The sequence below is a fragment of the Ambystoma mexicanum genome, chromosome 5q, assembly GCF_040938575.1.
Source record: "Ambystoma mexicanum isolate Mex_15411 chromosome 5q, UKY_AmexF1_1, whole genome shotgun sequence".
NCBI lineage: Eukaryota > Metazoa > Chordata > Amphibia > Caudata > Ambystomatidae > Ambystoma > Ambystoma mexicanum.
The window spans coordinates 941,413,709-941,428,295 of NC_090933.1; the positions used below are offsets into that span (position 1 = coordinate 941,413,709).

Genomic DNA, 14,587 nt, shown 5'->3' on the forward strand with positions numbered 1-14,587 from the left:
GAAAACAGAAAGGGGTGAGATGAAAATTCAAGAACCCTTTTGCAAGACAAGAGGATCTCGCTCTCAAAGTCACCTTCTCTATGGAGAAAACGAGATAGGGAGGTCGAACAGATAACACCTGGAGCTCACTCACCCATCTCACGGAAGTGATGGCAACTAGCAGAAATCAACTTAAAAGGTGAGCAATCTCAAACCGGAATGGAGGGGATCAGACGGAGCTCCCATAAGTAAAGTAAAAACCAAATTTAAATCCCACAGCGGAACTACAAACTGGCGTGGAAGAAACTAGTTACACAAATCCTGCAAGAACTGCATGATAGTGGGGATGGTAAAGAACAGTGGGTATGGTAAAGAACGACCGCTGTTCTGGGGACCACTTGAAAACCGAAATGGTGGCAACATATCCCTTTAAAGCCAATCTGCAGGCCTGCTTGGGCCAAGGACAGCAAAAAATACAAAACAGGATAACACAGCATAAAGGGCCCAGATCCCTCTACTGGCACCAAGACGACAATTAAAGCCATCTGCAGGCATAAATGGACTTTGTGGCGAGTCTCCGTGCTGCGAGGAGTACATCAAGAACATCGTCCAACAAGTCCAACTCCTTGCATCTCAGCCTCTCAGTAGCCAAACATGAACGTACATGCTGCCCGAGGTTCGGGGGTAGAACTTGCCCTTTCGATTGAAAGAGTATGTCGACTTTCCTCGGAAAGCGCCAATGAGGGCAAATGGACATGTCCAACAACTCCATGTACCACACACTCCAGGCCCAGTCTGGAGCTATCAGGATACACATGGTTTGAAATGGCAGAATCTCCTGAGAACCAGCAGAATTACAGGAATCGTCAGGAATGCATAAAGGAGGTTGAATGTCCCTTTGACTGTCAGTGCATTCAACAGAGCTCCGTGTTAGGCAGAATTATATGCAGTACCCTTTGGGAACAATACACACAATTAGGACTACAAGTGGTAGCATATATTCACCTTTGGCACAAGCCTGTACTACACAGTAAAGTGGTAGCAATGGCTGAGGAGCCAGACTTATCTCAGGAGCAAGTGAGCAGTATCAAATAGTTACACAAAGGACAGCAGTTACTATGACTCAAGCAAACTCTGACTCAAGGTTCCCAAGTAAAAGAAGATACATTTATTTACTTTTTAGTTATGTAAAATTTCACTAAAGTGAAGCAGTTCAAAAATCACACTCTTAATACACCACACCACTCCCAATAGTTGACAGACAAGTTAAGCTCACAAAATGAAGTGGAAGCAAAATGGCACTCTGTTAATCAAAAAGGGAGGGAAAGACAAAGTTAGGCAGAAAATTGAGCAGTGCCAACAGGTAAGTAAGCATGGCAATCTAGAAAGAGGAACTCCAGTGATATCAAATCAAATAAGCTTAGCGCCAAAGTCAATAGGACAAAAGTATTTTGCTAAAGATCACACGGTTCAGGGGAGTTCACGGTTAAGTCTTTGCCAAGAGTTCTGGACGAAGTTGGTCGGCAGAAAAGTTAGTTCAAAGAGTAGAGGACAAGCCCTCGGGTTGGAGAAAGATTTCACACACTTTTCCCACGGCTGAACGAAAAACCGGAGGTTGAAGAGTACCTTAAATGGAGAAGAAGCTGTAGCTGCGCCAGACGTTGGTAATTCCAGCAGGCTCACAGTTCCTGAAGCGACTGTCGGACTGACACGAAGTAGGAGGACTGGAGGGTCCTGCACTACCCAGGGAAGAAACTAGCAGCAGAGCAAAGCAACAAATAAAAGGTGCGCTCCTGAAAACCCAAGCAGAGTCCGACCTTCCTGGCTATCCGGCCTACTGTAGCTCTGTACAGCAAATTCGGCCAGAAGAGGGGGTCCTGGCTTGGAGTTTGGGTGAACTGGTTGGTCCTACCAGCTCAAGGGAAGAAGATTCTTGGAAAATCCTCTCTGTCGTTGGAGTCTGAAGATTCAGACCTGCAGAAGGGCTTCACCGGGCGGTTCAGTCCTTGTAGGGGTCCTCTCTCAGCTCCTCGTCGGTTCTTTCGCTCCAGTGGCAACTCTTCTCTTCCAGACCCAGAGACCTGCTTTTTATGCAGTTTTCCACCATTCACCCAGCCTGGCTGTCAATCACACAGCAGGGTGGCTGTCTCGGCCGGACAGTCACCTAGCCAATCAAACAGGAGTGTGACTTGGGTTACCAAGGGAACCCATGGCAGGGGTCCTAAAATCCCTCCCTCACATCCTGCCTACCCAGACTTTCAGGCACCTAAAGGAGGGCTTCTGTGCAGAAGCCAGCGAAAAGACTGAACAAATGAACCAAACCTGGTTTGGCGCATAGAGACGAACATGAGAAAGACTTTTCCAAAAAGAAATGGTGACTAAACCCAGCCTGAGCAATATTAAAATCAATACGGTCAAGCGGGTTTAAGTTCGAGGCTACCAAGATAGCCTAAAACAAAACCACGGTTATTCAAGATAACTGCGGTAGGAAAAATAGGGTAGTTACCACTGCCACCAGCCAAGTCTTAATGGAAAGGGTGCAAAACAGTGCTCCAGGAGAAAAAGACAAAAAGGGATAAGGATTAACCCTTTCCAATACTCCATGGAAGATGGGGTGTACTGGGTCTGTGGTTTAAAGAGACTACATAAAGTTATTAACTTTACATGTTTCTGGGAGACCGTAGTCAGTTCCAGAACAATGGAGTTGGTGGGAAGTCTTAAAGAAAACCCTGTGTCACTGCACTGAAGGTGCTGTGTAACACATTAAAAAGATGATGCATATGGAGTAGGTGAGGTTCCATAGCCCGAGATCACACAAAAAAGTAAAAACACAGCAAAACGGAAGAGTGGGATAAAAGGCTCACACTCTTACCAAGTCAAAAAAATAAATCCTAAAAAACCAGCAAAGCTGCTGAGGGACTCAGTCGGTAAGGGAAATTAGCAATTTATGAGAATTCTCCCTAACATGGAAATTCCCTAGATCAGAACAACTTGCACTTTCTGTTCACATTAAAAGCAAAGGACTACTTGAGGAGTTCCCAAGAAGAGAATATCACCTCGAGAACTTCCTGGCAAAGCTCCCACTCATGGGAGGCCGATGTCTGTATGCTCAAGACATCTGCTGCGACACTCTTTCTTCTGGCCAGATGGGCAGCGGTCAGACGCTGTACTCGAGAGATCAGAACAAGCGTTGCATTGCTTTTCTGCAGAGAGACGAGGGCACCACACAAGCTTGTTTGTTGACGTAGTGCATGGCCAAGGTTTTGTCCTTCAGGATCAGCAGTCATACGTTTCACAGAGGAGAGGAAGGCGTCCAGGGCCTGCCTGATTGCCCTCAGTTCCAGCAAATTGATGTGGGAGACTCAGAGGGTGACCACAGTCCTCTCACTGTCAGTACCGACAGGTGATAGACCAAACCTGTCAGAGATGAGTCTGAATTTCACCTGAGGGCCAAGGTTGATGAGACAAAATCATCTCAGCATGTTGTCTCCCACGTCCCACCACACAGGATCCTGAGCCACCTGGTCCAAGACCAATAGAAGGATGTAGCCTGTTCAATTGAGGAGCCACTGACGCGATCTCATGCGCAGCCTCACTTTCGGGATATAACAGGGATGCAGGAGGCCATGAGGCCCAGACGGCGCAGAAAGACAAACCAGGCGTTGGACTCAATTGGAGGACAGGGATCATCTGAACGATGGTTACCACTCGGTCCTTGAGTGGGAATGCTCTGCCCAGGAGTGTGTTCAAGACGGCTCAGATAAATCGGAGAGACTGGGACGGCGAAACCTGAGACTTTTTGAAGTTCAGGGAAACTCCTATGCTGTGCAATAGCGTGCATGTTCGGAGTAGGTGCTTCAACACTAGATATGAGGAGAGAAATGGGACAAGCTACTAACAGGTAGGGAAAGACAGGAATGCCTTCTCCCATGAGGTTAGCCACGACCACACTGCTACCAGTAGGGTGAAAACCCTGACAGCTGAAGAAAGACTGAACGTCACGACTCTGAACTGGTAGCGATGTTGGCCCACAACGAACATTAAGTACTTCCTGTGCTTATGAACATATGGAAGTGGGCATCCTGAAGGTGCAGGGATACCAACAAGTCCTGCAGAGTGAGGGCTTGCAGGATCTGGGTTAGAGTAACCATATTGAATTTGGCCTTTGGATTTGGGATGCAAAATGCCAGTCCTCCTTCAGCACCAGAAAGTAGGTGGAATACCAACCCCAGCCTCATTTCAAGCACTGCACCAGCTCTATTGTGCTCTTTGAAAGAAGCGGGCGGACCGCCACCAACAGATGATGTCCGGTGGAAAGGGGTTAGATTGATGGCCATGGTCCAGGGGACATTGCACGAATGTGAGACAGTAGCTCTGTTGGATAACCTCTTATGCCCAAGCGTCAGAAGTGGTCATGGACTATGTGATGCTGAACAGGGAGTAGTTATCCCCACCCTCCACACGAGAGTCAAGGCAGAAAATCTGAATGAGGTTTTGCACCTTGCGGCACACTGAGGGGACAGTGGGTAGCCACTTCAACAACCACACAGTACATAGGAGGCCCAGGGACGAAACCTGCAACTTCTCAAAAAAGGCATGGAGGATTGTTGCAAAGCCAGACCCAAAAACTTCATAGTCACCTTCAATGGAAATTGTGGAGCGTTTTTAGCCCCAAACAACTTCTGTCCATCAAAGGGCAAGTCGAAGAGTTTAGCATAGACATTGTTTGCAAACTCTAGACATCCTCATCCGGGAGTGACTCCTTACCAACATACTTGTGGCCATTGATCTACCAACACAATCAGCTGAGTCCAGTCCTAATTGTAAGATCTGATGAGAGGCTTCCCTGCCATTACATATCGACAAGAAACCCTCCTGCATGTCCCCCTCAGGGATGTGCTCATCCGCATTGACCACAGCAGGCCAGAGACCGAACGAGAACTTTGCCACGGTGGTCAAGGCGTTCATCGCGTGAAGGGCAAGGCTGCAAAAACTTTCTTCCACCAGGTGTGTCAAGCATTTTACTCTACCGGTTAGGTGGGGGGTGGGTTGGGGGGGGGATAAGAAGGAAAAGTGGATGACTAAATTGGCAGCGTCAGCCTGTATTCTGTTGGCTGTCTCCATGACCACCAGTCTGGCTTCAGAGCTGCCAGAAGCACGGAAACTGCTCTCCTGAACATCTGTGAAGATCCGCTCTCCAACCTTGACTCTTACATTCCCCCTCTGCCTCATCCTCCTCGATCTCTCTTCTGCCTTTGACACGGTCAACCATACCATCCTGCTCAACTGTCTCCGTGATAACGTGGGGATCACCGGTCAGGCTCTGGCCTGGCTGACCTCTTTCCTCTCTGACCCTATCAGGTTCAACTTGGATCCTTCCTATCATCTATCTTCCTCTCTACCTCTGGTGTTCCCCAGGGGTCCAACCTCTCGCTCTGGTTTTTCAACCAATACCTGGCAACTCTCACCCACTGCATTGCCATTTTATGCTCAAATTACCAGTGCTACGCTAACACAACTCATTTTCAGGCTGCCCTTGGCCACCTCCTCTCTCATCTCCTATTACCTAACTGCCTTTCAACATTGGTGTGCCGCCAATGATCTTTGTCTGAATGCCAGCAAGACGGAGATCCTCCTCATCGGCACACCTTCACCATGCTTTCCCCTCACTCTCTGGCCGGCCTCCCTTGGCCCTCCACGTACCCCCACCTGCGAGGCTAAGAACCTCAGGGTCATCTTTGACTCCACACTTTCCTTCTCCGCCCACATCTCTGAGGTCTCTAAAAAGTCAAATTTCCTACTGCACCTCCTCAGAGGTACTCTGCCTTTCCTCTCCTTCCCGCAGAAGCTCATGGTCTCCCAAGCTATGGTTCTCTCTAGGTTGGACTATTGTACAGCCTCTTTCTAAATCTACCTGCCTGTACTCTCCGCCCTCTGCAACTAATCCAGAACAGGACTGCAAGACTTGTCCTTGGCCTTAAGCCCTGGGATCGTTTCTCTCCAGCTCTGAAATCCCTCGATTGGCTCCCAGTGGATGCAAGGATTAAATTCAAAACCCTCTGCATTGTCCACAAGGCATTTTGGGGCCTCGGTCCAAAATACCTTCAGCTATCCCTCCGCAAATACCTCCCCTATCGAGCTCTTTGCTCCTCTACCTATAACTCCCTCAGGGTCAGTCATTTTTCAAAGAAAGCTGGGGGTAGATCTCAGTCCTCGGCTGGGGCCTCCCTCTGGAACAGCCTCCCTGCCACTCAAACTTTAGGAGAACCATCTCCGGTTCCGGAAGCACCTCAAGAACTTCCTCTTTTCTTCTGACTTCGCTCCCACTCTCCCCTGCTGATCTGTTCTCTTGGCACAGTGCACCTGGCCACCCTCTGTCCTCCGGGCCAAGGTACCTGCTTCCCTCTGCCACCCTCCCGCACTGTCTCCGGGCCACCCCTTGCGCTGGGGTCTGTATCTGTACCCATACAGCCCCCCCCTTTTTCTTCCTGCACTTATCGGACTTACCCTGTCTGCTGCCTTAAACCTACCACTTGCCAATTGCTGCCTGCACTACCACTGTTTGTTGCCTTTATTATGTTATTATTCATCGGTTTCTCCTTTGCTTCACACATTCCACTTCTCCGCCCCTTCCATGCACTTTTCCCCCTCCCCCGTGCACTTGCGCGCTCTCAATGTCAATGGGCCTAGTAATACCGTTGTTTTGTTCTCCCCTGTTCCCATCCCTTGTCTTGTCACGCTCTGAAACACTTATGTGAGAGCGCGATAGTAATAAAATATCAATATCGCTAAACATGAGCAGACAAAAAGATTGTATCTGAGGGGGCAGGACGATCCTTCCTAGCCAGCTCGCTGACAATCACAGGTGTAGAGGAGAGCCTCTCAAATCTGGGACGTCCCACTATTCTTTGGAGACCAAAGGTTCCATCCCAAAGGACACCTGGTTCCCCTCTTTGTTGTAGATGTTGTACATCTTCAAGGCATTCAGGGGAAGAGGCGCTTATTCCAGAGGGGACAAGAAGTGAGGACGTAGTCTGAACCAGTGCCGAGACCTCCTTACCTGAAGGCATGAACAAGTGATCCTCAGCGGGTACCCTGCCGGTCCCCAAGGACAAGGTGGGACCTACCCATCAGTCCCATCGCCTGAGCCAACTTGGCTAATGCCGAAATTGCCCTCGCGAAAATGACTGGGTTAGAAAGGGTACCCTAAGGCACTTTCTCCTGGGAGTCCGTGGAGCAGTGGATGTTGATTGTAGAAGATGACGAAGAATGCTGGAGTGAAAACCTGCTTGGGGAGAGAGATCTCTTGTGGTGCTTCTACTTGTCCACTTTTCCTTGCATTGGGGCGACTTCCATTCAGAACACTGACTTGCACCATGCAACCTTAAATGAGACCGCCTGACTTCAACCCTTGCAGGGTGGATGTAGGTCAAGATCTTCACCCCTCTGTTCCTGCAAGGCCTTTGAGAGCATCAACTGGTACGACAAGCAGTCCAGAGTGTTGTGCTCCTCGCGCTCAAGCAATAGAGGCAAATCCAATACAGACATCTGTCGAAGGTAATCTGCTCACAGCTTGAAACCCAATGCATTCACTGAGTTGGGCATGGGGTCGCAGAGATTGCCTAGCATGCGCCCACGTGACAGCGAGATTGCCAGGGAGCACTCGAGGCAGCAAGGGCCTGCGCCTGCACACAGAAGAGGCGCACAGCAGATTGCACCTGCAGACACAAGAGGCAGCAAGCACACGTGCCAACACAGGCAAGAGGCAGCAACCACACAGAAGCACACGCAAAAGATCGTGAGACAGCAAGAAATCAAGAAAGCGAGAGACACTGACCCAGGCTGACGCAGTGCTTAATTTGTGGGGGTGGTTGCCAGTGCCCAACACCGGCAGTCTTTTTAGGCACCGGAACTAATCATGGCGGGGCCAGAGCACGTGCAATTGCTTTATTTGTTCTTCTACGTCACTTTGCTTTATTATATATCATGGGTTTGTTTGTCATTGTGATCTCTCGTGCTTGCAGGTGCAGGCCATGGCTGGATGGGCCTGGGAGGGGCCAGCAATAGCAATGAACAACAAGTTACAAACAACCAATGAAAACTGCCATTCTGTTGTTACTATGCAGTATTTGATACATTCTGTATAGTAACACAGAATGTGCAGTTTTCATTGGCTGTTCTTCAGGGCCAGTGAAATTACATGGTGACGTGTTGTTACAGGAGGCAGCGCGGCGCCACCTTTGTTTCACCAGTTACTGTGAAGTGAAGGCAGCGGTGTCTAGGCGTGGCGTGAGAGAGCGAGCCTGCCCTGCTGCACTGCATGGTGTGGCCTAGTTGCTTCCTGGGGCCCCCCTCTGCCTGCTTTTTCATTTGTGCCAGTGTGCGCCCCCCCACGCTGAGGCCCCGACAGGAGAGAAGACCAAGTCCCAGTTGTTAAAGCAGGTAAGTCTGAAACAGCAGCCTGCCCTGAGCCTGTCACAGTGATCAGGCAAGGAAGGCCCAGGTCAGGGCCCGGACAGCTGCCTGGTCCCCTGGTGGTGTCCTGACTGCTTAGGAATCAGGACCCCACCAGGGGGCCGTCCGAACCCGGGCTTCTCTCTGTGTGACCTGTGTGCTGCTGACTGCAGTGCCAGGCCCAGTTCAATTTCTGACCACCAGGGCAGGGCTGCCGCGGCGCAGACTGACTCGGATGACTCTGCCACAGCGCGGGCCCGTAGATTAATTTGTGCCCAAATTAGTACGTTTTTGGTTTTTTTACTTTTTTCTTTTAAAACCTGACCTTCCGTGCGGCGGTGGCCGGGGCCACGCCCCACGGAAGGTAGGTTTTAAAACAAATAAGTATTTTTGAGTGGTGGCTGGGGCCCAGCACTTCAAAAGTGATGGGCCCCAGCCACCCAAATATATGTTTTTTCTTTTAAAATCTTACCTTCTGTGGGGCCGCTGCGCACCTATTTTTGTCATCAGCATGGTCGCAGCGGATGTGGCGGGCGGCCCAAGTAAGGTAGCCTAAAGTGATTGAGGCAGCTCAGGTAGCAAGGTCCAGGGCCGGGCGGGGTTCGGGCGGCAGTGTGGTCCTCGTCACTGCTGGAGTCCAGCTGGGTCCTAACGTTACACCCATATGGGTGCAGGCCTCCTCCTTCCACACACCACCCATTTGTGAATTTGGCAGCATGTGTGTTTGGACTCGAGCATTGCTGGGCCATGCAACTGTGCAGAAAACCTAAATTACTCAACCCTCTTATGTTTTCAACTGAATTTGTTGTAAACATTTGTCAGTCGTTCCTAGTGAGTAATCGCGTAGCATAATGATACATCACACCTTCCTTATCAAAATGAAACGTATATGATGTTAAAGTGTCATACTTTTACTCAGGAGAAAGTACAAATAAGCACATGTGCTTTTTTAGTTGCAGAGATGAGAGTCTCCATGCTCCTCCAACATATATTTTTTTAATGCAGCATCGTGTTATCGATTGATTCGGTTTTCATCACCACAAGAGCTTGCAGCAGAAATGCAGGGCAACCAGCCAACATCCCATTCAGCATAAAGCAGCCAGCTGAACAGGCCACCTCATTATTATTAATATGATGCCTTTCATGTGCTCACCCCACAATGTTACGCTGACTTTCTCATTCCATTTCCTGCACCTTCTCAGCTGTATATCATACACATGTGCATTAAAGACCTGCCTCCTGTCCTTGATACGCATATGTCAGTGTTGGTAGCACAACACAAGGCCAAAGTCACTGATTTGTGGATTCATAGCCACGTTGCATCATGCTTCCATTGTGGAAGATATAGAACTGTGGGTCCAACAATAGATGTGCTTTGGATTAAAGTGTTCTATAAAAACAATCAATACAAATACAAACTGGCCACGTGGGAGGAAAGTGATATTCTAGAACCCTCTCTTACTCTTGCTACTATTACAATGGAATTTGCACCTTTGAAAACAGGTTTGTGTCTATGTGGGTAGTAGCGACTCCCTCACGCCTCTGTTCCTTTGATCTCGATTTCTCCAACAGGTTCAAGGTTCAAGCTGTCACTGATACAGAAATATTGTCCTGCACGTGGAGAATAAGTGGTTTAACCAGTACTTTGTATCGATTAAAAGAAATACAACAATCAAAAAGGAACATTTTTAGTGAACCTTTAATGTTTACTTAAAGATACATTATATTATGAAATCATCATGGCGAGCAAATTCGTATTGATTTTTACAGATAAGCCTATTTCCAGCATTGCAAAACCATACCAACATTGCAAAAAACCAAAAAGCACAGGCGCCTCATTATGAATATGGTGGCAATGGTAAAAACATCACATTTTAAATACCACTTCTTTTTGAAGTGCCATCTAATGATGAGGAGGGTCACATGTGATATTTACTTCATGGGGTCATAGAATGTACCCAAGAATTGCTCTAGATATCACTGTGTTCCGTCCAGAGGGTTAGTCACCTTTGTTTCCAGTGCATGGCCTCAACCTTGGTCTTTACCATGTTCATCTTTTTTCTACTACCAAGGTTACATGTCTTCTTACAGCAGGAGAGTAGGTGATCTCAATTCAAGGTCTTGGTAGATTCAAGCCCCTCCTTCCTCTGGAATAGGCCACTTCCTCCATCCTTTCTTAGCAGACTTCTGAAAGCTCCACAGTAGGAGTTCTTATGGTTTCTGAGTAACTTAAGCAGTGGCAGAGGCAACTTTTCGTGCATGAAACGGGGTTGCCGGAACGCAGGAACGACTACACCTACCATAACAAGTGGTTTCCAACTTTAAAGCATTATACTTTCTCAACCCATGTGTGCCCTTCCCCATCCATCCCACTAGTAGCCTGTGCCAGCAGTAGCTGCAGCACCAAACATGTGACATGGAGCAGCAGCAGTGTGATGGGCTGGTGGTGGGCTGATCTAGGTCTAGCACTGAATTGGCGTGGGCCGCGCGCCCGCACTGCGGGCAGTGCGGTGCTGCATTATGGGGCCAATATTTTTTGGACACTGGCACTTATTTTTTTTACAAATTAAGAACTGGTTGAGCAACAGTTACTTCGAGTCCACAACCAACAGGCAGGCTTGGCATTGGCAACTGCAGAGTGCAATCAGACCGCAGGGAGGAGGGAACAGGATCATCATGGCATGTCTCTACTTTCTCAATCTCCACCCCACCCGACGAAAACTCTGCATGAGTGGTCGTCTAGACCGGCGAGCAAGTGCTCCCATTCCGGTCTGCAATGCAGGAAAGTGTGTACAGCCTGCACTACTGTTTTCACCATAACTCCCGATGACCAAACATTTAATTTTTTTTAAAAATATCCACTGGTTTATATGGTAGGAAACCCAAAAAAACAAACAGTATTCAGCCAATGGATGCCACAAACACTTGCCAACCAAATATTAAACTTTCACTTCTTTCATTCACTTCAGCATTGCTTTGGACAATAGGTGCCACTAAGGCAGCACGACATGCACCAAAAATCGGTAATGAGGGATTCAAACTAAGGATTGCCAGCTTGAGATTTTACTCCAACCAAGGCTTTCTCACAAAACCAAATTAAATATTAGCATGAAGCAATTACAAATGCAGTAAGATTAAAAAAGGAAAATTACTTACTTGCAGTCATGACCTTTATGACATACTCTTGCACACTCCGTACAGCAACAGAGAGATTCCAACAAACCACATGTTCGGCACTCAAATATATCCTGTTAAGGCAATCAGTTCAAAATGTGATTACTACTGGTGTACGAATTTCAATGCCTGTTTAGGTGCAACAGACCAAAAGCAAAAAGGTTCCGAATATCGGACACTGACTTTACTAGAATTCCCTTCAAGAGAAAACTACCAATAACTTGATTTTTAGAGGAAAGAGGTGGAAGTAGTTTCTTACCTGTAACTCCCTTTCTCCAGCGTTGGTATCTTTCATGGATTCACATGCTGTGAATATTCCCCGTCAGGCTGGGAAACCTTGGTCACTTTATCTTAGTGTTTTCCTATGGAAAACTTCGACACTTCAGTGTCCTATCAACGTCCTTTTTGGGTGCTTTAGGCCCACCAATAGGACGTATGGTATAAATGCCCCGCCCCCCCGGCTTCCCTTCAGATTTTAACCTCCAAAGTAGAGGAAACCCGAACCAGGTTTGCCTGCAGGGGTGGCTGGCGTGCGCATGTGAATCCATGAAAGATACCAAAACTGGAGAAATGGAGTTACAGGTAAAAAACTACTCCCTTCTCCAGCATTGGATCTTTCACGGATTTGCATGCTGTGAACAGATTACATAGCAGTACAACCAATGTGTGGCGGAGTGTAACAAGCAAACCAATACTGAACCAATAATCACCTGCATGAGACAACCCATCAAGTGAAAATAGTTCAAAATAAACACCCCAAAGCTGCAGGGATTACCTTATTGGAACAAGCGCTGCAGGACCTCAGGCCCCACCTGTACATCATCCACATGCTGCTGCCCCAGACAGTAATGCCGGGTGAAGGTATGTAGCAACGCCCAGGAGGCCGCCGGGCAAATGTCCCCCAGCGGAATCCCAGACCATAACGCCGGCGACAAAGCTGTGTATCTCATTGACTGAGCATTAGGAACCTTCCTCAAAGGCTTCCCAGCTTTCAAATGGCACAACGAGATCGTAGAGGAAACCCAACGTGAGTCCTTGTTTGATGGATCATGTTAGGAAGAATTCTCACAAATGGCTGATTTCCCTTACCTACTGAGTCCCTCAGAAGCTTTGCTGGATTTCTAAGATTTATTTTTTTCACTTGATAAGAGTGTGAGCCTTTTATCCCACTCTTACACGTGTTTAGCTGTGTGTGTTTTACATTTTTGTGTTATCTTGGACTATGGAGCCTCACCTACTCCATAGGCATCTTTTTAATGTGTGTTACACAGCACCTTTCAGTGCAGTGACATAGGGTTGTCTTTCAGACTCTTCCCCCCCCCCCCTCCCGACTCCATTTTTCTGGAACTGACCGTCTCCCAGAAACATGTAAAGTTACCATCAACTTTATGTAGTCTCTTTAAACCACAGACCCAGTACACCCCATCTTCCATGGAGTATTGGAAAGGGTTAATCTGTATCCCTTTTTTTGTCCATTTCTCTTGGAACACTGTTTTGCTCCCTTTCCATTAAGACTTGGCTGGTATCAGTGGTAACTATCCTATTTTTCCTACCGCTGTTATCTTAAATAACCATATCATCGTTTTAGGCTATCTTGGTAGCCTCGAACTTAAACCCGCTTGACCATATGGATTTTAATATTGCTCCGGCTGGGGTAAGTCGCCATTTCTTTTTAGAAAGGTCTTTCTCGTGTTAGTCTCTATGCGCCAAACCAGGTTTGGTTCCTTTGTTCACCGTCTTCTGCACAGAAGCCCTCCTTTAGGCGCCTGAAAATCTGGGTAGGCAGGATGTAAGGGAGGGGTCTTAGGACCCCTGCCATGGGTTCCCTTGGTAACCCAAGTCGCACTCCTGTTTGATTGGCTAGGTGACTGTCCGGCCGGGACAGCCACCCTGCAGTGTGATTGACAGCCAGGCTGTGTGAATGGGGGACAACTGCATAAAAAGCAGGTCTCTGGGTCTGGAAGAGCAGAGTCGCCACAGGAACGAAAGAACCGACAAGGAGCCAACAGAAGAGGACCCCTGCGACAACTGAACCGCCCGCTGAAGCCCTGCTGCAGGTCCGAATCTTCAGACACCAACGACAGAGAGGATCTTCCAAGAATTTTCTTCCCTTGAGCTGGTGGGACCAACCAGTTCACCCAAACTCTAAGCCAGGACCCCCCTGTTCTGGTCGAATTCGCTGTAGAGATATACAGTGGGCCGGATAGCCAGGAAGGTCGGACCCTGCTTGGGTTTTAAGGAGCGCACTTTTTATTTGTTGTTTTGCACCGCTGCTGATTTCTTCCCTTGGTAGTGCAGGATCCTCCAGTCTTCCTACTTCGTGTCAGTCCGAGAGTCGCTTCAGGAACTGTGAGCCTGCTGGAACTACCAGGAACATCCGCCGCAGCTACAGCTTCTTCTCCATTTGAGGCACTGTTCAACCTCCGGTTGTTCGTTTCGTTCAGCCGCAGGGAAAGTGTGTGAAATCTTTCTCCAATCCGAGGGCTTGTCCTTCTCTACTCTTTGAACTAACTTTTCTGCCGACCAACTTTGTCCGGTACTCTTGGCAAAGACTTAACCGCAAACTCTCCTGAACCATGTGATCTTGCGCAAAAAACGTTTATCCTACTGACTTTCGCCCTAAGCCTATTTGATCCCATCACTGGAGTTCCACTTTCTAGATTGCCCTGCTTACTTACCTGTTGGTACTGCTCCATTTCTGCCTAACTTTGTCTTTATTTATTTTTATTTTATTGGTTTATACAAACCTTTAAAATCATTTACAAACAAAAACATACATCATACTCCATTGATCTCTTATCCACCATCTCCTTCCCACATCCAAACTTCCCCAAAGGTCCTTTAGTCACGTTCAGATGCCTGATCACCAGAGTCCAGGCTCAACCAAGTTTCAATTATTGCTAAAAAGTGCATCAAAGGGATTAACAGTTTCAAATCAATTCTGTTAAACATGTGGCCCCACCATTCATCCGCACACAGA

The 14,587-nt window shown here is 47.9% G+C and overlaps 1 protein-coding gene across 9 annotated transcripts in view; it reads right to left on the bottom strand.

Moving 5' to 3' along the window:
* The window catches only part of UBR5 (ubiquitin protein ligase E3 component n-recognin 5), a 2,447,509-nt gene that overhangs the window by 1,477,777 nt on the left and 955,145 nt on the right, over positions 1 to 14,587 (bottom strand). For all 9 annotated transcript variants that reach the window (XM_069621460.1, XM_069621458.1, XM_069621459.1 and 6 more), the window contains one exon: positions 11,590 to 11,681. In XM_069621460.1, coding sequence (XP_069477561.1) covers positions 11,590 to 11,681 — 92 coding nt within the window. The remainder of the gene's footprint in view (positions 1 to 11,589; positions 11,682 to 14,587) is intronic.